Genomic DNA, 27,472 nt, shown 5'->3' on the forward strand with positions numbered 1-27,472 from the left:
ACATGTGATTCACATTGATTCGTACATTTAGTGCAGTCCAAAGGCATGGATAGTGAAATCCCATCATGTTCCCACTAAGTGGAGCACTTTTTGTGTTGTACAATAACCTGAAGTTGTTGAACCCGTGGAGATTCCAACTCGTGGCCCTGCTTTGCATATTCTTTTATTATGTAAATTAAGTGAAAAATAAAAATATGAATTTGTATTCCTGACCTTGCACTTGTATCAGTTGTATGGTATGGAGAGACTTATCTTATTATTATTTGTAAACGGAGAAGGAGATTCGAACCCTGATCATCAAGATGATACACACTATCTCTACTACTCCAATTAGTAACTCGGGTGTGAACCTGGAAGAACAAATCCATGTGTGTCTTGATTCAGAGCGGACAATATCTTAATGTATTTAGGCTTGTAGGCATTACAAATATATCCAGAATCCAACTCAACTTCCCCAAATACGAAAAGTATTTCATCGAACTCCAACCACCACCACCTAAATGGTCAAAGTCAACTTGAGAACATTCAGAAGGAGGAACTCTCTTCATTTACGACTTACATGGCCTCAGAAGGAATTTGTTAAACAACAATAATTGGCTTCAAAAGCCTCCTCCTGCAATAGATTAGATAGGTGGTCCTCCATTTAAACACTAAACGCATAGATAGATGGCTAGTGCTTCTACCTATGTAGCTGGAATCTTGAATTCACTAAATGGAAACCCTCTGCAAGCACAAAATCACCTAATATTCCAATCAAAACTGCACGAGACATTTGATCAAGTCATATACATGAATATACTGCAGATATCAACAAAAGCATGTTAGGGATAAGATAAGGAGTATTCCAAGGGAGCTTGAAGACTTTTTGCTTGCTTGGTTCACACTTTAGGGTAGTTGGTGATGTATGCAATTCACATGATTCAGAACAGAGCAGTAACAAATCTCTCAAAGGCATCACATTCTAACAAAATATGAGAGAAATTAAGCTTTAGGGCCAGTTAAATCCCAAAACGGAAAGTAAGAGCCTCAATAGTAGTCCTCAGGTGTGTAATAGAGTGGCTGATGTCCTGGCCTCTCTGAGACGCTCGGCCGTATCAGTCTTAGTCATGTTGGAGTTTGTTCCCCCTCCATTCATACTTAGTTACCTTTGATTGTAATATTATGATTTTGTCATTGAGGACTCTGATTTAGACCCTCAAAAGTTATATCCTGGCATCTTGCAAAATGTCAATTGGTTAGTTATATCCAGGAAAAACAACCAGAACTTCCCTCCTTTCACACAGAAAACTAATATCCAGTCAAACCACGAACTTTCAAAGTTCAAACGCAGACAATATGGAAAAAGGGGACTACTGAAATGACACCATAAAAAATGCAACCCTGCATGCACATTTTCCCTTCACAATATCCTTTCAAGCCTTCATCAAAAAGAAATGCAAAAATAGAGGTTCCTGATCAAGCAGCAGAGGTTGGAAAAATGAAGAAATCATTGCAGAGGGTGATTCAATTACTCTCTCTCTATTGTTTTCTTGCAGGAATATCTGCACAGAGAGAAGAAGCAGAAGCATTGCTAACCTGGAAGAACAGTTTAAATTCAGCACCTCTACCTTCTTGGACTCTCAACAGCAGCATTGGTGGTAGTGGTAGCCCATGTAATTGGACAGGAATTCAGTGCAATGATGTTGGCAAGATTGTTCAGATCAATTTGGAAATGGCAGGCCTGGATGGAACACTGAACAGGTTCAATTTCTCTGCCTTTCCTAATCTCACGACCCTCAATCTCAATCAAAATAATATTGTTGGAGGAATCCCAGTTGGGATTGGAAATGCAACAAAACTTGCTTCACTTGATTTGGGAAGCAACAATATCACAAATCCAATCCCCCGAGAAATCGGAAACCTCTTAGAACTCCAAGTTCTTGTTCTCTACAACAATTCATTCACTGGTCAAATCCCACATCAGCTTAGCAAACTACAGAAGTTGTGGTTTCTCAGAATGGGAGCAAATTATCTAGAAGATCCAGACCCAGTTCAGTTTAAGGGTATGGCTTCTCTGACAGACCTTTGGCTTGACTATAACCTTTTGACAAAGGTTCCATTATTTATCAGTGACTGTCCAAAGCTCATATTTCTTGATCTTTCTGATAATCTGATCCCTGGTCTGATCCCAATGCAATTACTGATGAACCTGCAAAACCTTGAATTCCTTAATCTGACTAGGAATTCATTTGAAGGGACTCCATTCCAAGAAATTAGGAACTTCACGAAAATTCGACATCTGAGGCTTGGAATAAACAAGCTGAAAGGTACCATACCAGATGAAATTGGACTCCTGTCGAACCTTGAATTGCTGGAATTGCATGAGAATCTGTTGGAAGGGCCAATACCTACTTCAGTAGGACAACTAAGGGCACTTCAAGTTTTGAATCTTAGATTAGCAGGCCTAAATTCCAGCATCCCAGAAGAACTTGGCTTCTGCACCAACCTTACCTATCTTGAACTGTCATCAAACAGCCTTACTGGTGCTCTGCCTCTTTCCATGGCCTCATTGACACAAATCAGAGAATTGGGAATAGCAGATAATCAACTCTCTGGTGAAATCCATCCATCTCTCCTATCAAATTGGTCTGAGCTCATTTCTTTGCAACTCCATATGAATACTTTATCTGGAGAAATTCCACCTGAAATTGGATCACTGCATAAGCTCAATTTACTTTATCTTTCTCAAAACCAACTCTCAGGTCCCATACATCCAGAAATTGGAAATCTGTCAACTTTGAGAGAACTTCAATTGGCAGACAACCTTTTCACTGGTTCCATCCCATCAACCATTGGAAATTTGTCAAATCTCATCATATTAAATCTTTTTATCAACAAACTCAGTGGAAATCTTCCACCTGAAATAGGTAACATGGAAAACTTGGAAGAAATTGATCTCAGCACAAATGAGCTGCAAGGACCCTTGCCTTCATCAATAAACAACCTGAAGAACCTAAGACTCTTCTATGTGACATCCAACAACTTCTCAGGAAGCATTCCTAAAGATTTCAGCCCCAGTTTCTTGACAAATGTAAGCTTTGCCTATAACAATTTCTCCGGAAATCTTCCTCCAGGAGTCTGTAAGGGAGGGAACCTCGTCTATTTAGCAGCCAATGAGAACAAACTAGAAGGACCAATCCCACGGAGTCTAAAAAACTGCACAGGTCTGATCAGAGTTCGGTTGGAACAAAATCTTCTGGATGGAGACATCACAAGTGCTTTTGGTATATACCCTGATCTCAATTTCATTAGCTTGGGATACAACAGGCTTTCTGGTGTGTTGTCACCAAACTGGGGACGATGCGAAAACCTCTCCAACTTCCAGATACCTGCCAATATGATTTCAGGTAATATCCCCCCAGAGCTTGGGAATTTGACAGGTCTGCAGAATCTAGACCTCTCTGATAACCAGTTGACTGGGAAAATTCCTGTTCAGCTCTTCAAATCTTCATTTCTCGGCAGGCTAAATTTGAGCAACAATCTACTGTCAGGCCAGATTCCAGCAGATGTAGGCATGCTGTCAAGTTTGCAGTCTTTGGATTTGTCAGGAAACAATCTATATGGGCCTATTCCAAAGGAACTCGGGGACTGTCAAAAACTTATTTTCTTAAATCTGAGTAAGAATGAATTGAATGGTACAATTCCATCTGAGGTGGGGAATCTGGTGGCCTTGCAGTCTGCCTTAGACATCAGTCGCAATTCAATCACAGGCGCAATACCTCCACAACTTGAAAAGTTAATAAAGCTGGAACTACTGAATCTGTCTCACAATCAACTTTCTGGTCCCATACCTTCCACCCTCCAAGACCTTGTAAGCCTCCAATATGTTGATGTATCATATAACAGCCTTGAAGGTCCCTTACCAGAAAATAAGGCCTTTCGCCAAGCACTTCCTAAGCAAGTGACCGGTAATCCTAGTTTATGTGGCGAAATAGCCCAAGGTCTCAGCCCTTGCCGTGAAGAAAATTCATCTGAAAATGAAGGGAACACCAGCAGGTGGAAGCTAATAGTTTCCATAACTGTTCCTCTATCAGTTGTAGCAATTATATTGATTCTGGGTGGAATTTTGATTGTCCACCGTCGTCACAAAGCCAACCAAGAAGCAAAGAACGATAGTGAAGGCGGCAAAGGTTCACTGGCTATGTGGAATTACCATAAGCGAATAAAATTTGAAGATATAATTGCCGCAACAGAACATTTTGACAGAAAGCATTGCATAGGATGGGGTGGACAAGGAAGTGTGTATAAAGCAGTGCTCCCAAGTGGCGACACTTTTGCTGTAAAGCTTCTGCACAATTATGAAGAAAATGAGTTCGGTAAGGTGCAGCAGTGGAAGAACTTTGAGTCTGAAATGCATGCACTGATCGATATTCGACATCGTAATATTGTGAAAATGCATGGATTCAGCTGTTTTAATGAGTCCATGTTTCTTGTGTATGAGTTCGTTGAGAGAGGCAGTTTAAATAAATTATTGCAAGATGATAAGCAGTCCAAGATGTTGAATTGGGAAGTAAGACTGAATGTTATTAAAGGTCTAGCACAGGCCCTGTCTTATCTTCACCATGACTGCACACCTGCTATTGTGCACAGAGACATATCTGGGAATAACATCTTATTGGACTCAGAATTTGAGCCTAAATTATCTGATTTTGGCACAGCAAGGTTGCTAAAGGAAGGAGAGTCCAATCAGACAGCTCCTGTTGGCTCATATGGTTATATCGCACCAGGTATTTCCTAAAGCAATAACATAGCTGAAATTTTATTTATTAATTTTTTCTAAGTGGCTTGGGGAACAATGTATGCATATTAAGGATTAGTTTAGCATCGTTCTCACTTACCAAAACGGGTTTAAAGGATATCTTATAAGAGTTTGTTCAACAAAATTAAAAATTGTCCATCATGTTAAGAAGCAGAGATGCAAAACCTTAAAACAGTTTTTAAACGGTTTTAATAAGCAGAAGCAATGCAAAAATAATTAAGCTTATTGCTCTTATTCACTTACTTTTTTGCAGAGCTGGCTTCTACGACGAAGGTGACAGAGAAATGTGATGTGTACAGTTTCGGAGTTGTCGCATTGGAATTGATCATGGGGAAGCACCCAAGTGAACTCTTGTCATGTCTACAATCCGGAGGGGCCAGACATGCAGCTGGAGGATATCTTAGATAACAGGCTTCCACCAGCAGTAGGCTCCATTATGGAAGCTCAGGCTTTGGCAGTGACCCTTGCTCTGATGTGCATATGCGTAAATCCTAGATTACGGCCCACAATGCGCTGTGTATCCAGTGAACTGTCAGCAGGCACAGTGCTTCCTTTCAATGCTCCTTCTCAGAAGCTAAAGTTGCAGAACTTGATGGATTCGTTTTCTCAAGTCACAGCCAACCAAGCATCACATTCTCAGTGAAGGTACATGACCTCCTTCTATATGATCCATTCATGAAATGCTCATTCTGAACACTAGAAGATTATACTGTTATATTAATATACTGTATATGATATATAAAAATTAGCACATTCAAAACATTGTGACTACGCAAGAATCCTTCTGCCTGAAGAGGGAATTTAAAGATAGAACTTGCTTACCCATTATACAACAAATGGGGTTGTCTAGCATTGCATTGTACGTCGTTGACACATTTCACCAAATAATTGATAGGAGCAGCAAGTTATCAACACAACATGTATGGTTGAGTTTTCTAATGAGATTAAGGAATAAAATTAAATTTTCCGAATCGTTTTCATGGAACAGAAGATGGCCAAAATAACTGCATTTCAAGTAACATGTCACCAGCATCCACAGCACCTCTTACAAATACTCTAATATACAGTAAAATAACTCATTTTTCAGTTTCACAGGATCATCCTTCAACAACATTCTTAAAATGCGTATGATACATGATTAGCGTTGTATCATAAATTTATTGTGTTAAGATGTAGGATGTAGTTCTCTGGTGAATTATAAGGGTCTGTTTGGTTGGCCTCATATTGAGAGAAGCAAAGATTTATATAGCGTTTAAAGGAACAGGCATAAGTACAGTAAAAAAAAAAACAACTTCCATTGTACAGACAATTCAATACAAGACAAGACAGTAAAGGAAATGTCACAAACAAACTCATTTTAATTGACAATGATTCATAAATTAGAGGAATGACACACAGCAGATAAAAACTCTGAAACCATCTCAGAAACTTCAGCAATGACTCTAGTCGAAGCTTTGCGAGGAGTAGGCTGCGGGAACACCTCTATTCAAAGCTCTCTCCAATCTTGTCTCGAATGGAGTTGAGTGCCATTTCACTCTCTTATCCTGCACACATGTAAAAACTCAATCACCACCACATCAAATAGTTGTCACATACAAAGCTTACTTGGAGTATACCTCTCTATACTTGCTGGTTGTGTTTGGTATTCCTTTATAAGAAGTGGCTGAGCCTGAATCTTTAGCGAAGTTAGTGTCGTTCCAGTAAGTTCCAACAGTACCTATGATAGGCATCTCCTCGGGACTTTTACTTGGTGACTTCCTTGGCGAAGAAGAATTTGACAGTTGCTTCAGTTCTTCTACAGTTAGTGCACCTAAAATAGGCCTATCTTCAAAGCTGATCGGTGAATTAGATCCTTGCAACATACTTTGCTTGGGTGTAATGCTATCCAAAGCAATTGTTCTGGTGCTAGTCTTGGTAGAGGGTGTACTTTCTGCTGAACCCAACCAGGTAGAGAGACTAGCATCGACTGCTATCTCTTGGTTCGATTTCTTGGGCTGATCAGATTTTTCTTTGAAGCTAAAGGACATTTCCTTAAAGCAAGGCTCTGAGCTAAATGACTTCTGAGATTCCTGATCCAACGTGGAATTCTCTTTCTGTTGCCCCAGTGGTGGTGTCCCTCTTGCTTTTACAGCTTTCCACTGAGTTAAATTCTCAACTGGATTCAGCACTGAATGCACATAAGTACTCCTATCTCTAGTGTTGCAATTCAACCCAATTGGTTTCACAGCTCCGTCCGCAAAATTTTCTCTAACTGTGGAGCTATCAATTTCATTTGTTACCACTTTAGTAACTGGAGTTCTTGCCCTTGAAATACTAGCATCGTAATCATCCTCGTATATGTCATCATAATCCTCTAGAACCCCGTCAACATCATCATCATGATCATCATCGACATCGCTGTCATCATCTAGTTCATCCTCGCTGTCTCTACAATTTTGGTACCGGTGATTGGAAGGGTAAGATCCAGCACTCGATGTGATTGAACTAACATCAGAGGAGTGAGATTGACTTGACTTTTCTGAATTCTCTTCCTTTTTCTTGCCACCTTCTTCAATTTTCAGCGAAAAATCAGTGACTTCCTCGTGCTCGTATGTTCTGATGTTTGAATCAAAAGTCACTCTTTTATCAGTGCTCAAGCTCAATTGCTCCACAGGCTTAACCCTGAAATCCCAAAAGAAAAAAAGTTAAATCAACATACATATAGGGCAAATAAGTGCTTCTTAAATACTTCCAAAACACTCATTCATACAGACACACTTACACTTACACACATATGCTTAAACGAACATATAATAACATACAATTAATGTATATTAAAAAGGGCAAACAAAACCCTAATTTTTATCACTCACGGGACTTCCGAAAGTGGAGTGATAGTGTTCTCCAGACGGTCATGTACCAAAGAAGCTGCAGATTGCGGCGGAGTACAATTAGCATTCCTCTGCAACAACGTTCAAGATTCAAACTAAGTTAACGAAAGATATAAACAAACATCACTAAGTTCTGTTTGGCCGCCAAGAAACTTAGGGAAAAACAAAACAAAAGTCGAATTTTTTAAACAACCCATTTAAGTTTCCCCTTACAATAACTTATCCCATTCCAATTAAACCCCAACCCATTCTACCCAGTTCTCTTGGCTCGCTCGTTTTCCCGGAAACCAAACAGAATTAACAGAAAAAGAAATTCAGAGAAGAAGACTGGAAAAAAGGTTAAGATTAGACTAACTTGGTCTCGAGGCTGAACCTTGTGCCTCTGCCTCCTGCGTTTGCGATCTTTGGAGGAACCAAAACACGCAAGAAAACAACCCATTGCAGACCCCCTCTTTCTTCCTCTGTCTCTCGCAGAAACAAGCAGTGAGTTCTTAATTCCGTTTATTGAGAGAGAGAGAGAGAGAGAGATGGTTCAACGGGTCTTCATTGTTTGAGAGAATAGATAGAGACAGAGAGAGGAGCGTTGGGTGCTGGATTGAAAAGGTAAGGCAGTGGGGACAAACGGTCTGGAGAATAGAGACGCAAGGACTTGGGTTTTTCAATTTATTTTAATTCATAATCTAAGAGGGAAAAGGAGAAGTGACCGTTAGACGCCCAGCCTGTAAATCCGGGATTTTTCAAGGGTTAATTTAATTATATATTTCTAGAGCTTATTTCGACTCAGCCACTCAAATTTTTTTTCTTACAATTGGGTCCCTAAAGTTATATAAAATAAGACAAAATCATCACTCCGCAAAATTATGGAGAATTCAAAAGGATTCATACCAAAGTGGCAAAAAATTACTTTACTCTCTCTTTCTTTCTTTTTTTTCTCATTTTTGTCTTTTTCCCTCTTATTTTTCCATTCATTTTTCTTGTCTTTTCTCAGCAACCAATCAAGGAGTTCTAAACCACACGAGAGTAAAATTGGACGAATCTTGTGTCATTTTACCAAGATCCAAACTACTCACAGTTAACTCATTTAGCTAAATCTTTTCAAATCACTTCCTATGCGATCTTGCAATTCTTTCAATTAATTTAGAGATCTGAAAATGAATTAGAGGAATTACAATTTATGTTTTAAGATGACTTTGATTTTTATAATTACTTCATGACATAAATTGTGAAAGTTTAATGGATGCATACAAATGCAGGTAATGAATTTCTGAAATATGTGATGAAAAATCTTTGGAGAAATATCATAATTTTTAATGACTAACTTGAAACGAATCATATTATTGAATGGTTGAAATAAAGTATTAGTCTAAAACATATTTATAAAATATCATGTCATGTTGATAGCCTCGACTACTTAAAAATTAATAGAGGGTGTAAATTTCTTTTAATAACAATAAAAAAAAACCACCAACGCTAAAACCGATGAAATTTCTAGCGGGAGGGGCACCATTTGCTGTTTCTGAATTGGGTTTTGGAGTAGTCGTCAATTTCAATAAGCATATGTTTTTTTGGAGCTTATAAGCAAAACCCATTTTTTGTCGCTTCGGAGCTGATAAAAAGGAAAATAATTCAATGAAGGTTATAACTAAACTCAGAGATCTTCTTTCATTAAAAACTTTCCCTCAGTTTCCACCTTCAAAAAGTAAACGAAGGCCCATTTTGTTGTGGATATGGGCTTCCGCTAGTTTCTACCTCGGCAACTAGTAAAGCCCATTCAAATGGCTGCTAAATTCATGGGTTATTGTAAAGGTGGAGATTATGGGCTTAACGACGTGATCTAATGGTCTGATACTCTGATCCACTCCAACATTTTTTTTTAATTTTTTAATATGGGCCAATATTTCTCAATTTTCAGTTGAGTTCCTTTGCATCCAGCTTTGTTTCATTTGCGCGAATGACGGGTTTCCAATTCCTATATGGGTTTGGGAAAAGGTTTCATTATAAATTGAACATCGCCCTAACGGTCACTTGCACTTCTTCCGGAAAGCTTACTACGCTCTGCGAAACCTCCTAGGGTCTCTTTCTGCCGGCATTGAAGATTGTAGTCGGCTAATCTAACAGGTACTTCGTTCTTTTATTTTCTTCTACTGGCCCGATCTGGAAAGAATGGAGATTTTAACTGGGAGTTTCGTAAATGGATCACGATCCATGGAGAGTTTGATTTTTTAATTGGGTTTTTTTTTTTTTTTTTTACTTTTGGAATTTTGTTAATCGGGTTTTGTTAGGGTTTCTGTTTATGATTGGAAGTTGGCGTTTTTAGCTTTGTTTGGTATGGCTTCGTTTGGTTTAAGCAAGGGTGGTTTCGTTGTATGAATCAAGCTGGGAATGAATTGACTTGGTTTAGGAAAGGGTGATTCCTTCCATGAATAAAACTGAGACATTCATTCTTCTGCCAACCATTAAAGCTGTTTGAGTTTTTTCTTTTTCCTTTTTTCCTTTTTTGCTTTTGGAATTTTTTTAATTTGTTTTTGTTAGGGTTTAACTTTTTCCTTAAGATTTCGTGAGTTTCAGTTGTCTTTTCTATTTTTATTCTATTTTTTTTTGAATTTATTATAGTGAAACATGTATATGATTGGAAGTTGGCGTTTTTAGCTTTGTTTGGTGTGGCTTGGTTTGGTTTAAGCAAGGGTGATTCCTTGTATGAATCAAGCTGGGAATGAATTGACTTTGTTTAGGAAAGGGTGATTCCTTCCATGAATAAAACTGAGACATTCATTCTTCTGCCAACAATTAAAGCTGGTTGAGTTTTTTCTTTTTCTTTGTTTGCTTTTAGAATTTTTTAATTGGTTTTTGTTAGGGTTTAACTTTTTCCTTAATATTTCGTGAGTGTCAATTGTCTTTTCTATTTTTATTCTATTTTTTTTTTGAATTTATTATAGTGAAACCTGTGTATGATTGGAACTTGAGGTTTTGAGCTTTGTTTGGTTTAAGCAAGGGTGGTTTCCTTGTATGAATCAAGCTGGGAATGAATTGACTTGGTTTAGGAAAGGGTGATTCCTTCCATTCATTCTTCTGCCAACCATTAAAGCTGTTTGAGTTTTTGTTTTTTTAGTTTTGATAATTAGGTTTTGATAGGGTTTGATAATTAGGTTTTTTTTTTGAGTTCTGAGCCAAACTTGAAACAACAACTTCAACTTTGCGTGGTTTTTTCTTGTCGCTTAGTTTGGTTTAGGCAAGGGTGGTTCTTTGCATAAATAAAACTGAGAATTTCGTGTTGGCAAAATCATACAAAGTTGTTGTCACGAAATCAATGAAACTGTTTGGGGTTTTGTGCTTTCTCTTTACTTTTCAATTTCTATAATCGGGTTTAGGCTAGATTTTGTGTGGTGTGGCTTGACTTAGTTTAGACTACGCTATGCTGTTTTGATTTATTGCAGCACGTAAAAAAAGGTTAGAGGGTAGATAATTTACAGCAAAAGAACATTTTGGAGTGATCCCAGCTCTTGGTAAGTTGCCCTACCCAAAGCATATACTTCTAGCGAATCTTGATATTTTGTGTTACCTTACCATTCTTACGCTTGGTGTAAGTTGCATGTTCTGAATATTTCTGAAATCATTCATTTTCTAGTTAAACTATGGTAGATGAGAATATGAGCTTTGAAGGCAAACATTAGAAAAAGAAACTTGAAGATTCACTTGTCTAATATTTCTTTTGCCTTTAGGGAAAAAGAATATTAATTGAAATATTAAGTGGAGAAGAATCTCATAAAAAGCATAAACACATATTTGGAACTCCTATGCTGATTTGTAATGAACATTAATGACTTTTGTTTGCAGCTTTTGAATTTGCATAATAACTCAATAGGATCATTTTGGTAGGTAGACGATAAATCCATTAATGAGGACAATTTTTTCCTCTGCATGATTTTGATGGAATAAACTATGTTAGATGATAATCAGCTTCACCAAATAATTCTACTTCATGAGTTGTAATGCGATTTTAATTATCTACAATTTCAAGTAGGAACCATATTCGATAACAGCTCCGTCATACAATTTTGGGCTTATTTTTCTCTCTATTATCCTATGGTAAAGAATCAGGTAAGTGTTTAGAAAGGTAACGGAGCAAGGGCCACTCCTACCTCCAGGTAAGCAGAGTAGAAATGGCCTATGCAGCGATGAAACCTACCAAGCCTGGGTTGGAGGAAACCCAGGAGCAAATTCATAAGATTAGGATTACTCTCTCTTCGAAGAATGTAAAGAATCTTCAAAAAGTATGCTTGGATTTGGTCCGTGGTGCCAAGGACAAGCGACTGAGGGTTAAGGGAACCAGTAAGGATGCCCACTAAGGTTCTTCACATCACCACCAGAAAGTCTCCTTGTGGTGAAGGAGATAACAAGAATCAGGTAAGTGTTCCATTTAGTTAATCTTCACTGGAGTCTTTTTAAGCCTATTCTCCTTTTTCCTTACCCTTTGAATATGGGTCATAAGTCATAACTTATGCCTTGGCTGCAGTGCTCACTGGAGAACATGGTTACATTGCAGGGTTGATCGCCTGCATTGATCCGATGTTGCTCTTTGGATCAGCTACTTTGTTTTATATTAGGAAAAAGGTTGGTTTTTTTTTTTTGTAATCTCTTGCCTTTGCTAGAATTGACTTTTCTTAATATTATTTTGGTTACAGGATCAAATGGAGAAGCCAGAGATAACATGCTTTGTAAATTGTAATAAATATTGTCTGATAAATGCGTTCATGTGTTGGTCTAAGATCAGTGTAATTGGCATCAATTCGACTTTCTCTTTGATATCACTTATTATTTGTTAGTCAAATCAGATAAAGTCCATGAAAACCATAAATAATAGCAGTTTATTTCATTTGGCATTTGGCATTTGGCATTTGGCAGGGTGGGCGTGCATACTGGAGCTATTGGCTGAACCCTTGTATATCCTTTCTTGGAACTTGCTTCTACTTAAATTGCATTTGATGGTTGAAACTGCGGCTACACTCTGTTGTATGACACTGTACATTCTTATTGTCAAGCAAAGTTACCTGGTATAGGCTTTAGTTTTTTGAATCTTGATTGTCACATGGTGTCAATATGCATAATGGTACCCCCTTGAACTGTGTCTGATATATTTTCTGATGCTTTGCATGATTGATTTTCACTAGTTTTTGAGCAATTTTGCAAAGAGCTGCCACAAATTCCTTAGGCTACCACTGGAAGGTACATATTGTTACCTTATAATGCTTAGTTTAGTTTGACATATTACTATTGGTTTAACCTATTCGGGGATGTTTAATTAAAATTTTCAGTTTTTGACCTGGGACAGAAGTGCGGAAAGATTGGATATTGTTAGTTGGATGGAACCCTTGAATCGACGAGAGGACTTTTGAATCATACGGAAGATAAAGTCTACATTCTCCTAGAATATTAGATAAACGCCTAGACAGAAACTACTGTCATGTTACCATTTTGATTGAGTATAAACCTTAGTATATAACAAGGTTATTTGAAGGCATAGAAAACCCTGGATTCATCTGAGTGAAATTTGTTTCTAAGAAACTTATTAAATCCTAAAAGTACTTAAAAGCAATAAAACAGAACATAAACTACATTGAATATAATCAAAGATATAGTTGATAACCATGTCCTAAATCAGCCCCATCCACCTATGTGGTTTATGCTGTTCTTTATTTATCTAGCTGTTTGATCTGGGAAGTTTTTCAGGGAATAATTCTTAGAGGTAATAGAGAATGCGAGAATGCTTGTTTTCTTCCAACTTGTATGGGTTGCTATATGATTTTGGTAGCCATGTTACAATGGTTCATCAGAGTTTATAGTCATTACCGTTGCTTAATCTGGCTCTTGCAGGAGAGTGATTGCCTTTGCATTGTCTCAAACAGCATATGGATTTTGCTTGTTTGTAGGCTATTGGAGCTACTTTCTTCTCTCTCATGCGTTTAGAAGTTCTGATCTTTTTCCTTTCAGGTATAGTTTTTTGGCTGCTGCTGCTACCCGCCCTCCCCCACCCAATCAAACAGAAAAAATAAAAAAATAAAAAGAAGAGAAATCAAACTTTTGTTCATTGTTTGATGAGTATACAGAAGTATCAGAGGACAAAGGTCAAGATTGAGTTTGTACTTATCACACATTTCTCTTCTCCAATGGCATGCTTTACTTCCAAGCGCCATTCAGTTCATTTATGTATCTCATGTCTTGACTCTTATAACATCTACTTGATCTAATCAGTTTCCATTCAGTTCATTTACATATCTTATTTCTTGACTCTTATGACCGCTACTTGATCTAATCAGTTTCTTTCGCTTCGCACCTGGCTGCCTTGTCTAGCCGATCCAATTACTCAGGCTGTTTTTTGCTCTGCTTTCATTAGATGAGAATTCAAATTGCCTAGATTTTCATGTACAATTATTGGCAGTATTATCCTGATATTACCCATTGTTATTTAGGAAGCATCATTGACATAATTGTGTGAACTTTGCAGACTAGGAAAGCCAGATGGACTTTGGCATCTTGGCGTGATTAAGTTGTAACTCCTTGATCTCAATAAAAGTCTATGAATTTATGATTACTTTAGTATTTCCTGCTTCTGCTGAGATAAGATTTAACTCAAATTTTGGCATTTTTAACTCCAGGGAGCTTAGTAGTGTGGATGGTATTTCTTCCATTTGAGGAAAGCTCCTAATGCTACGTTTGCCAGGTCTGCATCAGGTTTACGTCTTTCCCTTCTTTCAATGATATTACTGCTTTGTCAAAAGAGTGCATAACCATACTAGATCCATGTTCGTGTGTTCACTACTATTTTGTTGTTGAACTAAGGAGAACTGCAATTAAAATTCACCAAACAGAGTTCTATCAGTTGAGCTACAAAGACTTCTAGTCAGAGAAGAGAGGGGAGTTCATAGTTCGTACAAACCACAACTGCCTCGGTACTCGGTAGTCCTCAATTCATATTTAATGGTCAATTTGTTAGAGGTTAAAAAGAAACAATTTAGTTGTTTGGTGGTTCCATTTTCGCTTATGCATTTTGGTAGATGTTCCTTAAGTTTGAAACTGTTCAGTCATTAACAGTTCGACATATTTCAAAACCATGATCAGTTATCTATGCTTTGTTAGCAGTTTACCATTTTATATTTGTTTCAACGGGACAGCATGAAGACAAAAGCAGGAAGTTAGACAGATGCCTTATGGAGGCACTGAAGCTTGTTTTGTTTATTGGTATGTGCACCAATTTTTCCCTTTGATAGTCTTTTTAGGTGATTTGTTTTTTTGCCGCTTTTAATGACATTCATTTTTTTTTGTTGGGGAGGGGTTATTGCCAATGTACTGTTTAAGCTGACAACGATCTAACTTTGATTCTTTATTATCCACATTCAAAAAAGGTATGGTTATGATAATTGTCGGGTGAATCACTTCAGTCTCTTTTCTTGTGTTGTATGGATTGAATCACCTGTCAGATTAGGGCAGGTCTGGTTTCAAATGCTCTTTAGTATATTGTCACCAAGTTTCACGGTAAGTTTTCTTCCTCTGCCTATATGAGGCCATTTATGCTGGGTTGTTATCCGTTGGTGAAGTTTCTGACAATTGTTTTGATGCCTCCTTAGGTTTCCAATTTGTGACTTTTGTGCTTCCTTGATACGGAAAAAATATAAGGGTTTACAAGTATAATTATGTTAATTTGTCTCTCCTCTCTCTTCATGTTTTTTGATGCCTCCATATTCTTTTATTGGCTGTTAGCGAAGTTTCTGAGATCTGGCTTTTCATGGTATATCTTAATTTCTCTCTCTCTCTCCCTCTCTCTCTCACTCACTGAGTGTTTTGATGCTTCCTTATTCTTTAATTATCTGTCAGAGAAGTTTCTAACTTGTGGCTTTTTATGCTTCCTTGATATGGAAAAGTAAATGGGTTAAGGTAGTACCAATATATTAATTTGTCTCTTTTCTCTCTCCGTGTGTTTTGATGCCTCCTTATCCTTGCATTATATGTTAGTAAGTTTCTAACATGGCCTTTTCATGGTAGACTAGTTTCTCCCTCCCTCCCTCCCTCCCTCCCTCTCTCTTTCTCTCTCTGTGTTTGTTCCTGAAGTTTCTAGCATGTGGCTTTTCATGGTTTTGTATATGAACTTTTTGTCACTAAAAAATGATCCTTGTTGTCGTTTGTGGTTTGTGATGTGAACTTTCATTGTCTTTGTGTATTGCCTCAACCTAAATTGTGGTTCTTTTCTTGGTTAACCTCTGGTATTTTTTCTGCACTGTTGCTACTTTTCTCGGCAGAGTGGGACATGTCAAACTACTTATTCTTTAGTATAACACTTAAATGGGCTTAACTTCTAGATATGATCATTGCCCCTGATATTGGTACTATCCCCTTTTTTTCTGTAGTGCTCATTCAGATATGATTGGATATTTTGCTAACCGATCAACTTAATAGTTTACGTTAGCTTCATTTTTTTGTCCAAGCTTTTCTCAAGTTTTGTTGCTCAGAATTTAAATTGTTTGATGAGGCAGAAATCTATTTCTTTATGATATCATTAGTCACTCATCGCATCAAAAGAAAACATATGAAGCACCAAGATGTGACTTATGTTGTAAACCTTGTGGGCTTTCGATTTTGAAGTAGAACTTGTGGATTTTTGGGCCATTTGGCAGGTTCAAGCGGCCCAATTGTTTAAACGGGCTGATGATAGACTTCGCTCGTTTTTAGTGTTTAAGGCCCGGGCCAGCTGACAGTTCGGGCCGGGTTTAATAACACTAGACTTGAACTTACTAGCAACTTGCACTTCCGTTGAGTTGAAAACAATGTGTGCGCATTATTATTTTTTTAATTATTTTGAAGAGAGCATAACAAATTGATAAATTTATAGTTATAAGAAATTCGTTTATAATATAAAATAATTTATAAAATTGAGTTTTTATTGTGATTAAATTTCTTATTGATTTAAGTTTACAAAATAGAATTTATGAAATTATATTTCTAAAATGGCTAAGATCTTAGCCTTTTTAAAATAATTTAATTGTTGAAAATAAGATACTATTTGTTTAATTTTTCAGTTTCAATTGCTTTTGAACTGCCGTTCTATTATCTTAGATTATGAGTTTGGGGTAGATTTTTTAACACTTTAACAATATACATACGTATTCTTTTTTTAAAAAAAAATTGTGAAATAGAATTAATATATGAACATGTCAAGAAAATGATTGATTAAAATAACACTGTTTTACAATTACATGAAAATTTTTAGCATCCACTTCACAAATCACATATTGATTATACCCGAGTCACTAGTTGGAGTGATAAAGATAGTGTGTATCACCCTGGTGACCAGGGTTCGAGTCCCACTCTCCCATTTCGAAAAAAGTGACACATTGATTTATTCAAAATAATGATTTAGTTAAAAAAAAAAAAGAAAAAACAGTTTGAGATATCTTAAACCCTCTTGTTATTCTAGCATTTGCTTCCTAAGAAGATCACAGGTGGATTTGAAATGTCATTACTTGTTGAGGCAACTAGCAAGTAGACAGTGAAGAAATGAACAAGCCAGCCATTTTAGCATGTTCATTCGCAAGAGTTTTATGGGATCAAGAAAATTGTCATTAAATGGATGGATAATTTACATGTGATTAAGAAAGATTGGACACTAATTATTGATAAAATCGTTTGATTAGGACTACTAATCACAGATTACAACCTGACAAATTGCAGATTATGATCTGTCCTGGCTTCTCCATATGTATATATCTAGACTGCTTGGGTGGATTCTTTGGACTTAGGTGACGGAAAATCTTATGACTAGAAACCAAAAGCTCCGTGTACAAACTTAGCACTCATTGACAGGTATTGAAAATGGAATCTTTAGATTAAATAACGTCTTTCAGAGTCTGAAATACTGCTCTGTAGCTTAATATAAAGCTATAGATATAGTAACAGGATCTCCATTGACAAAACCAAACCCAGCCCAGTAAGCTAGCTATGTCAAAAGTAGAAGAAAAGGGCCCTGCAGATGGGAAAGAGGATTACACTGAAGATGGGACTGTAGATCTTAAGGGAAATCCCATTTTAAGATCAAAGACTGGCAGATGGAAAGCTTGTTCCTATATTGTAGGTAAATTCATCATGTTATAAACACAAATATAAATATGTGTATGTATGTATGTATCTGTTGTCCTACTACAAACACCCATGTTCTTGTTTGTGATATTGTAGGATATGAAGTGTTTGAAAGGATGGCATATTATGGTATAGCATCAAACTTGGTTCTGTATTTGACAAAGGAGCTCCATGAAGGCACTGTAACATCTTCTAACAATGTCACTAACTGGGTTGGTACTGTATGGATGCTACCGATCATAGGAGCTTACATCGCTGACGCTCATCTTGGCAGATACTGGACTTTTGTCATTGCCTCTGCCATCTATCTTGTGGTACTTAAGACTTCATATATTTCAAGTTCTTCAGCTTCTTTTTTTGGGTGTAGATTGATATCCCTATTAGGGTTTTTCGATGTTTCTGTTATTTTTGATTCGCAAGTATTTGCCTGTATCTGTTTGACAGGGAATGTGCCTGATGACCCTGGCAGTATCAGTGCCAGGATTGAAGCCTCCATCTTGTGGTTCTGGTATCAAAGATGAAGACTGTGCCAAAAACGCTTCTTCTCTTCAATCTGGTATATTCTACTGCGCGCTATATATAATCGCTGTTGGAACCGGTGGAACCAAGCCCAACATCTCCACCATGGGTGCAGACCAGTTCGACGATTTCGAACCAAAGGAGAGGACTCAGAAGCTCTCCTTCTTTAACTGGTGGATGTTTAGTATTTTCTTTGGAACCTTGTTCTCCAACACTTTCTTGGTTTACTTACAAGACAATGTAGGATGGAGCCTTGGCTATGGCCTTCCTACAGTTGGACTTGCCACTTCTATCATTGTGTTTTTGGTTGGTACTCCATGTTATAGGCACAAAGTGCCTGCTGGGAGTCCATTCACCAGGATTGCTCAAGTGCTTGTGGCTGCTGTCAGGAAGTGGAAGGTGCCTGTCCCTGATGACTCAAAACAGCTTCATGAACTTAGCTTGGAGGAGTACTCAAATTCTTACAAATTCAGGATTGATCACACCCCTTCATTGAGGTAATAGTACTCTAATGCATACTAATTTTGTATTTAAAGCTCCACACTAGGAGAGCCGCCGACTCCAACTACCGTTCATGTACAATCCATACTAGATTTGACCAACTGCCCATCCTATCTCCTCTACGTTCTTGACTGCCCATCTTTATCTCAGTAGAGTCTTTCCGTGGCATGTTTTGGTCATCTTCCCAATTACTTAGAAAAAGTGAGCCACAGTTTCAGGTACAAAATACTATCATTACCACCTGAACAATTAGACACCCAACCCGTAATCGCAACGACCAAATTGCAAGAGCGGAACTCTACCAACTGGGCTAAATCCCCCGGGCCAAGTGGAGCATGCATGAAGAAGTACAAATCATGGAAACGGCCCAAACCCTAGGTCTTAAACCCTATATCCCTGCAATATTGGGTTAAACTTTTGGGATAGAAAGTGTTTTGTTTACTGACTTTTCTTCTTTAGTTAGTTCAAGCTACCTTCAAATCTGATGAACAATGGTTACTTCATTTCATTTTTCTGCAGATTCCTCGACAGAGCAGCCGTAAACGATGGATCAAGCTCACCATGGATGCTATGTCCAGTGACCCAAGTTGAAGAAACCAAGCAAATGATCAAAATGCTTCCGGTTCTGGTCGCAACATTCATACCAAGTACCATGCTAGCTCAAGTAAACACCTTGTTCATCAAGCAAGGCACCACCCTGAACAGAAGCATGGGTCCCCATTTTAAAATTCCACCAGCATGTCTCACTGCATTTGTTACCATATTCATGCTGACAAGCCTTGTCATCTACGATCGCTTCTTCGTTACAGCGATCAAGCGATACACGAAGAACCCTAGAGGAATCACACTGCTGCAGAGAATGGGCATGGGCCTTGTACTGCAAACTATTATCATGGTTGTAGCTTGCTTAGCCGAAAGGAAAAGACTCAATGTTGCGGAAGAGAACAACATTTTCGGAAAGCACGACACAGTTCCTCTTACAATCTTCATTCTCCTACCTCAGTTTGCACTGATGGGGGTTGCTGATACATTCGTCGAAGTGGCGAAGATCGAGTTCTTCTATGATCAAGCACCTGAAGGCATGAAAAGCCTTGGAACCTCATATTTCACAAGCAGCTTGGGAATTGGTAACTTTCTCAGTAGTTTTCTTCTTAGGACAGTTTCTGATATTACAAAGAGGAATGGCCATAAAGGGTGGGTTTTGGACAATCTAAACATCTCTCACTTGGACTACTATTATGGTTTCTTGGCCATCTTGAGCTTCCTCAACCTGCTTTTGTATCTTGTTGTGACCAAATTCTTTGTTTACAATGTTGATGTGGACACCAAGAGGGATGAACAGGCCATGTAACATAGATTTGCACCAGAGAATGCTTTGTCTCAAGTTAATGGAAAAGTCATGAGTACAACTGATCTAAGCTGACAGAACATGTTTCATCTTTGGCATTGTGAATTATATACATCATCATCACAGATTTTTTTTTCCATTGCAAATTAGATAAATCCTCTCTGCTTATTTTGTAAAATATAATAATATTTATATTTTACGAAGTAGAGGGTAACAAAATCTATTAACCATTATTCTCAATCATATTCTGATAGGAATTCCGTGACTAACAAAACATAAAAATTCAAAGAATTCTTGTTCCTATTCACTCACTGATTTCCATTCCCACGAGTAACCAAACATAACGTAAATTTAGTTAAACTCGTAGTTGAGACTACAAGGAAAATCAGTTTGTCGTCGCTTAATTAGTTAAAAACAGTTATGGATTGAGCTATATCTTCAAATTCTCATATATAATAATCAACAGTTCCAACCATTGAACCAGTCTCATGCATTAGTCTTCATTATTTCTCTTGTTCACTCATAAAATCATTTTATTAAAGTCCTCAAGAGATCAATCTGATTGACAAGGCATATTATAAGAATCTACTACAAAATAAACTTTACTTCTTCCCAACTCCTACTCTGCATCGTCCACTAAACCCTTCTCTTCGCTGCCTTACTGGGAACCACTTACATCAGAAGCTTTCCCAACTAATACCTGGATGAAAGTAAGCGTGACATATTAGGTTTGTCAATTAACTGCATTTGTCATCTTCAGATTCAATATCTTCTGGGTCTCCATCGGTGTCTGAAGAATTAGTAGCACTTCTATGGGTAGAATAACCCTAGTTCTCAAGATCAAGGGATCCTCCCGAGGGGCTGAAATATGAGCTCGATATCGATGTTTTTGAACTCCTAGTGACTTCTGATGCATACGTGGCCCTTGCATCCTCTTTCAATTCTAACGATTCCTCTGAAACACTGTTACTGTCACCAAGAACAGAGTCTCCTGCAGACTCAAATTCATTTTCAATTTCCTCTTCAGATATACTGAGAGGGTCATCATTTAGAGTTGCAGTTGTTTTCTCGATCTCCAGTAGCCTTTGAATTGTTTCAGTGGCAATGTTTATAGCCCAGTCATCATCATCAACATCCCTGCAAATGGTAAGAAAGAACCTATATTCTGTAAAGGTTGATCAATTTGCTTACTGAAGAAACAAAGTATACTGTAATAACTGAAAATCATGTTTCTTTTCCTGGTTTTCAGTCCCTGTACAACTTAATAATCTTCTCTAGATCATGTGGAGTAGACTGAAATGATGAGAATATTGTTAACTCTTTACTTGCAGGTTAGAAATTCATGCTTTTACTTACGACAACAGAAAAGAGTTTGAAGTGGCAAGAGCATAGATAACGTTTGCAGGTGCAATATTCCAGCAAAAATAATAATCTAAAAGGGTAAAAAACAAGCTACTATATGTACTTGACAATTTCTAACCAACGTATCAAGCATGCTCTGATAATTCTAGCTGCAGAGGCTAATGACATGCCAGTATAGCAACAGCGGTCCACCAACTTACATCTATGGACACATAATCTCTCTCTCAATTATGTTAGTAGTTCCATTAAGAATTTTGAGGAGGAGGAGAAGATTTGTTGTTATAGTATCATGTTGATATGAGGGAAACTCGAGAAGTTTTAAATCATAAACTACCAGACCTAGAACCACATCAGTAATAGGTGGGGTAGATAAAGGACAGTTCGATCCTTAAAACATATCAGCATAGAGCCATATAAATCCCCAGTTTGCGGAGCAAGTTTACAGGGATATGGATTTTCTTTGATAATTCAAGCTATTCCTTTACTAGTACCTTATTATCTTTGGCACAATTTTACCTCTGGAGTCCTATAACACTGCTTAATACTCGTTGGAATAGACATGAAATACACTGCATTTGAATACTTGGAAGACCAATGGGAGCTAATCAAAAGATGGGGTATTCCTTTAAGCTTGAAACTCTAGGAACACTTAGAATGTGCAATGCCAAGTCCGAGAGGCTAATAAGTATGATTATAGAGCTACAAACAAAGAAAAAAGTTCAACGAAAGTAGAACCTATAATGGTAGCTCATGGCAGAAAAGAGGGATTTTAGCATGTTCAGTATCAAAAGTTAATTACCTATCAGTATCTAGTCCAACTGACGCCAAGGCTGATTTCATCAGCATTGCAAGCGTTAAGGGGTTGCCGAAGAAGTATCTTCCATACCTTGCGATTTCCACGAGAAAATGTATATCCAAAATGAACTGTTCACGAACAACATTAATAAAATTTGAGCAGGTAAATTGAGCATCAAGATAACGGAGCTCAAACTAAAGGTGGTTCATGAATGTAGAAACATCATCATGGCTCATCAAATGGCTAGACGAAACATATGTTCTATCACTACTCTCACTTGTGCTGGATGAAATTTACCATTTGGAATCCAGAACACACCCGAGCTCATAAGTATATTCACACTTTTTACTCTACGTAAGGCTACGTCAAACAATAATGAAACCAGATATATAGAAATCTAACCTGATATGACAGTAACGATGTGGAAAAGCACCTCTTAACATGCATTCACACCTTTTCATAAGATTTCTCAAAGGAAATCCAACAGTTAAATTGACAAAATGAATTTCAATCATTTCTGAATGCACAAGCATCACTGATCCTCTTGTGGATTTATGGTATTCAGAAATTTAGTGATGATCAATAAGCTTATAATCTTAACCACTGTGGCACTGTCCCTTTCTTCCATATAACTTCCTTAGAATGTCCAGCCAAACTACTATTATTTTGTAACTATCATAGTTTAGGAATGTGTTTCTAATAATACAATACAAGAACATGGAGGATTATGGGTAGAAAGGGACTAAATATCTGCAATCTCAAGAATATATTGATATTTTTGCGCCATGGACTTGGTAGAGGGACCGGTTAATGGAAATTCATTTGCACCTTGCATGTTGTGTATGTCAAAATTGACAACTACAAGTGCCCAACCAAAGAAGTACGAATGCTCCTTCATATCTAAAATCCAAAACAAATAAGCAAGGAGAAGTGAAAAGGTAACAACACCCATGCACAAAGCTCCCACACTAGGCGGGCTCGGGGACATGCAAGATGTACACAATCCTTACCTTTGGGGGGCCCCCCCCCCCCCCCCCCCCCCATATGTGGAAAGGTTGTTTCCAAGAATTGAACATGCGATCTCTAAGTTACACCCCTACAACTCTATCGCTGGACCACATAAGCAAAGAGCAGTGCAACTGCAAAAATGCAAAAGCAGATCACCAGTTATGCATTCCACAGGAACAAGAGAAATATATACCTGATGGGAACAGTCAGAACGGTGACTGGCAGAATTCTTTCCAATGTTTGCCCACATCTCTTTGTTGTTTGTAGTCCAAACAAATATGGCCTCCATCAGCTCCCTCAGTAGCTCTATCAGCCAGTCCAATTCAAAAACATTCTCTTCAGCTAGTTTACATAATTTCCTCAATTCCAGAAACAATACCTAAATATTACAAAACCAAACAAAAAACTATAAAAAGCATGAACCAATCAAACCACAGTTTTCATGAATACAACGTACCGGAGGCTTAAATTGTCAAACTAAAACAGCTTGAGTTGCCAACACCGCATTACATTCTCTAAAATGGCTAATTTCAATTTTATTTATTCTTCTCTGTTTTTCAAATCATCTTCTAGTCATACAAACCTGTGCAGTACCTGCAAATATTCTACCAAAGAAAATCATATCGACCCCTAAAGGGGGAAAAGGAATCAAATCATACCTGAAAGGGAACAGAAGGCACCACACCATGACATCCATCACGAACAACCTGGCTCTCATTATAATTTCCCACCCCAGGAATAGGGCCAGTTTCAAGGGACATCAGTCTATTTATAAACTGCTGGAAGAAATGAGCTCTGAGCTTAGTAGAGGCATCACAAAGGAACATAATACAACTGTCAAGTTCTGTATCCTGAATTCCATCTGACTGGATCTTATTTTGCCCAGGATCAATATGATTGGTTTGCCCAGAGATGGTTGTGACTAAGCTAGAGAAAAATTGTTTTAGTGTTGACAGATTAACCAAAACAGAAACTTCTTGTTGTAGTGACTCAGCCAAATTTATTCTTGAACCACCTTTCTCCATGCCATTTGTTTCATGGGTTATGGCTCTTTCAAGGATGACTATATACTCCATGAAGAGGTCAACAAGTCCTCCTACAACAGAACCTTCCATTTGAAGGGTAGATAGAGGGGCGACATCTTCTGTGATGGTCTGAAGATGAAGAAAGGATGTAAGTGGAGCTTGAGCCAATCCAAGGCAATATACAGATGCACATTGCCTAGCTATTTTAATACTTTAAAGTTCTTGACTTTTGAATTAAAAAAATTAATATGTTGATAAGTTAGCCTTAAATGGTCTGAAAGGAAAACAATCAAACCTGCAACACAGTTACAAACTTCCAGCCACTGTTAGTGAGAAGGCAATATTCGGATTGTTCGCCAATGACAGTAGAAGGGCACCATCCTTTCATCAATCCTGATACAAGATATCTACCCAAAACCCAGGCATCAGTTGCAGCAAAGATACCAATTACTTTCTTGAAGTGTTCTATATGTATCTGGAAAACCTCTTCCATACATGGCAGAATATACTTGACCAAGTAAGGGCGCAACACTAATCTCTGACTTTCTAACAAAGAGCAATATGAAACTGCAATCTGCACAGCTTCTGCTGCTTTGCCCAGACCACCTCTTATTTCTGAGATGGACGTGACATAGTTCTTAAAAGAAGAACCAAATATTTCAATTTCTTCAGAGACCCACTGAATAAGTTCTGAAGCAAAAGGACATTTTTCACCATATAACATTACGAAACTCCTTGCTGCTTGAGATATCATAGAGAACACAAACTTTGCAAGTTCCCTAATGTATTGCCCATATAACAATGATTTTGAACAATCCATATCACGGATTCCAGTAGCAATACGAGAATGGTAATATTTAGTCAATAATTGAGTGGCAAGATGACTATAGCCTAGTCTGCAGAGTCCAGATAGAACCTTCTGAAATTCGGCTTTTGCAGTTCTTGGGTTCTCAGCAACAAGGGTCAACTGTAACCTAAGCACGACTCTCCTTTCAGATATTGCAGAGGCATATGACTTCAGCACATCATGAGGAAAATCATCTTCAAACTGCATCTTTTGTGAATTTTCTTCTTCCATTTCTAGAACTGCTATAGCTTCATCAATCCTGTTCTCTGACAGGAGAATGTCCAAGGTCTCTGAAACATTACTGATGTGAGCCTCCATCTTGCTTCGGCTTGATTGTTCATCCCCTAGAGCTACTTCCGCCATTGTTGACTCAATTGTCTCATGACTCTCATCTGATAAGAACTTTAAATATATGCCATCAAGATCATTTAAAAGACCTTTGTGGGCCGAAACTTTTCTCTTCAACTGAACTACTTCATTTGTGATGCTTTCTACTTCCGCAAAAATTCTGCAAGTTATGATGACATATTAGAATTTACAAACATCTGGTCTCTCAAACTCTGAGCTGGATAGAGTTATAAGGGTATCCAAATATGTTGGTACTATTGAAATACACACAACTATTACAAAAAAATGAAATTATGTCATCCTGAATTACACCATCTTCTTATTATATTTCTGAAGAAATATATTATCGAAATATTTCATTTGTCATTATTCACCAAACCCTGCCCAGTACCAAGCCGCCACGGAGGCAGAAAGTAAAAGAGAGAGACAGAGATGAGGGAAGGAGACGGAAGACGATGTTGTGAAACCTCAAACCAAAAAAACCAGCCCCAAAACTCTAAATTGTGATAAAATAAATACCTCTCGATTGCTCAATTTTGGCTAGCATTCATCATCCTTTAACACGATCTATTCAACATAGGATTATACAATTATCAAGATGAAATGTCACTAGGTTTGCAAAGGTGCAAACTAGAGGTCACAAGTTCAATTCCCAAAAACATATAATCAAATAATCATTCCCCAAACTACCCAGTACCAACAAGAACCATTCCAGTCCTACTCTAGTCAATTCTCCGGACCCTACAAATTATATGGTGATGTCATGGCATGCAACCGTAATATAGATGTTGAGTATTACAGAAGAAAACACACCAATAAACGAGATTATATTATCAACTCACAAATTTACAAGCCAACTCTCTGAACTCACTTGGAGGACACTTAATTAGCTCAAATAGAGAATAAAAGCAGCAGATAACAAATCATTTACCCTACAAAAACTGAATAATTAGCAAATATGCTTCCCTGGAAATCCTCCTCCGATGCTTCCTTCAACTCGAGCAGTTCCGTGCAAAGACGCTCGATTCCCTAATATCATGTTATCAACAGCACACTCCATAAACAGGTACATGAAGACCCAAAAACAGAAACAATTTTCTGACCGACAAAATAATAGATGAACAGACTTCGATAGGTTCAGAAAAGAATGAAAGAACGAAGAAAAGGAAGTTAAGTGGACTCACCTTTCCAGTCATGGATTGGAGCTCAGCCTCATCTTCACGTTCGCTTGACGGGGAAGAGATGTCGGAGCTGGATTCGGACTGTGGTGAATTTTCCATTTCATCGTGGTCTCTGAAGCGGAATCTGGAAGTCCGAGAAGAGGAAGTCCGGAGAGAGGAATCCATGGAAAACTAGTTCCCATCAAACTAACACCACCAAAATCTCCAATGGATAATTGAAGCAGACAGAACGTTCCGTGAAAAGGAGTTGTTTGGAGAACATCGTCGTCGTTTTGTGCCATCAGTTGGTGCACAGTCGGAGCAAGCTTTGATTTCATCGTTAAAACAATGCCGAGTTCGTTCTTGCGTTTGTAGTTTTGTTGCTTTCTCTGTGGCGTTTGGTTTTGAATTTTCTTTCGGCGATCGGAACATAGGAAACGGTGCGTTTAAGCGACATCAGCTAAAAACACCTCGTTCCTGTTGTGGTAGGAGCTAGTTGCACTCCATAAATTCTCATTCACACCCTAAAAAACACAAAAAAATCATAGTCTAACAATACTCCACTCGCCAAAACTGTTTCTTCTCTCCCTCTCTGTTTCTTCCAGTTCCTCTCTCTTTAAAATCTTCAACACCACCGTCCTTCTGGCTTTTATCCATGATTGTCACTCTTTCTATCTTCCCGATGTATTGACAAGTTTACTTGTTCTATCTTTCTAGTGCATTGTGATAGTTGATAGCCTGGTATAGGGGTAAAGACCAAGCCGT

General features: G+C 37.9%; 3 protein-coding genes, 1 long non-coding RNA gene and 1 pseudogene across 6 annotated transcripts; 3 read left to right on the forward strand and 2 right to left on the reverse strand.

Moving 5' to 3' along the window:
* Window positions 1–1,286: 1,286 nt before the first annotated feature.
* On the forward strand, window positions 1,287–5,780 carry LOC120010308 (annotated as a pseudogene).
* Window positions 5,781–6,049: 269 nt separating this feature from the next.
* Window positions 6,050–8,298, reverse strand: LOC120010422 (eisosome protein SEG2-like). Its single transcript, XM_038861220.1, has 4 exons — window positions 8,024–8,298; window positions 7,651–7,739; window positions 6,415–7,459; window positions 6,050–6,342 (listed from the first exon to the last, which is right to left on the reverse strand). Exons 1-4 carry the CDS (start codon window positions 8,105–8,107, stop codon window positions 6,241–6,243), a joined length of 1,320 nt encoding a protein of 439 aa, XP_038717148.1. The 5' UTR covers window positions 8,108–8,298; the 3' UTR covers window positions 6,050–6,240.
* Window positions 8,299–9,664: 1,366 nt separating this feature from the next.
* On the forward strand, window positions 9,665–16,515 carry LOC120011511. Of its 2 annotated transcripts, XR_005471041.1 has the most exons (10): window positions 9,665–9,786; window positions 11,103–11,171; window positions 11,761–12,072; window positions 12,212–12,279; window positions 12,571–12,719; window positions 12,837–12,891; window positions 13,540–13,656; window positions 14,171–14,215; window positions 14,322–14,397; window positions 14,506–16,515. It is a non-coding gene; the product is annotated as an uncharacterized LOC120011511 (long non-coding RNA). The 2 variants fall into 2 exon arrangements; XR_005471040.1 differs by having other exon boundaries at window positions 14,322–16,515.
* Window positions 16,516–16,790: 275 nt separating this feature from the next.
* LOC120011510 (protein NRT1/ PTR FAMILY 5.2-like) lies at window positions 16,791–20,230 on the forward strand. Its single transcript, XM_038862637.1, has 5 exons — window positions 16,791–17,520; window positions 17,584–17,788; window positions 17,890–18,107; window positions 18,238–18,809; window positions 19,333–20,230. The coding sequence occupies exons 2-5, from the start codon at window positions 17,656–17,658 to the stop codon at window positions 20,162–20,164; spliced, it is 1,755 nt and encodes a 584-aa protein (XP_038718565.1). The 5' UTR covers window positions 16,791–17,520; window positions 17,584–17,655; the 3' UTR covers window positions 20,165–20,230.
* Window positions 20,231–20,632: 402 nt separating this feature from the next.
* LOC120011509 (exocyst complex component EXO84B-like) lies at window positions 20,633–27,186 on the reverse strand. 2 transcript variants are annotated; one of them, XM_038862635.1, is made up of 7 exons: window positions 26,732–27,181; window positions 26,479–26,576; window positions 24,648–25,707; window positions 23,987–24,481; window positions 23,521–23,706; window positions 22,323–22,447; window positions 20,633–21,298 (listed from the first exon to the last, which is right to left on the reverse strand). In XM_038862635.1, exons 1-7 carry the CDS (start codon window positions 26,891–26,893, stop codon window positions 20,989–20,991), a joined length of 2,436 nt encoding a protein of 811 aa, XP_038718563.1. In that variant the 5' UTR covers window positions 26,894–27,181; the 3' UTR covers window positions 20,633–20,988. The 2 variants fall into 2 exon arrangements, with proteins under 2 accessions (XP_038718563.1, XP_038718564.1); XM_038862636.1 differs by lacking the exon at window positions 22,323–22,447 and having other exon boundaries at window positions 21,156–21,298; window positions 26,732–27,186.
* Window positions 27,187–27,472: the final 286 nt, after the last annotated feature.

This window comes from Tripterygium wilfordii, chromosome 12 (assembly GCF_013401445.1).
Source record: "Tripterygium wilfordii isolate XIE 37 chromosome 12, ASM1340144v1, whole genome shotgun sequence".
In the NCBI taxonomy this organism is placed as follows: domain Eukaryota; kingdom Viridiplantae; phylum Streptophyta; class Magnoliopsida; order Celastrales; family Celastraceae; genus Tripterygium; species Tripterygium wilfordii.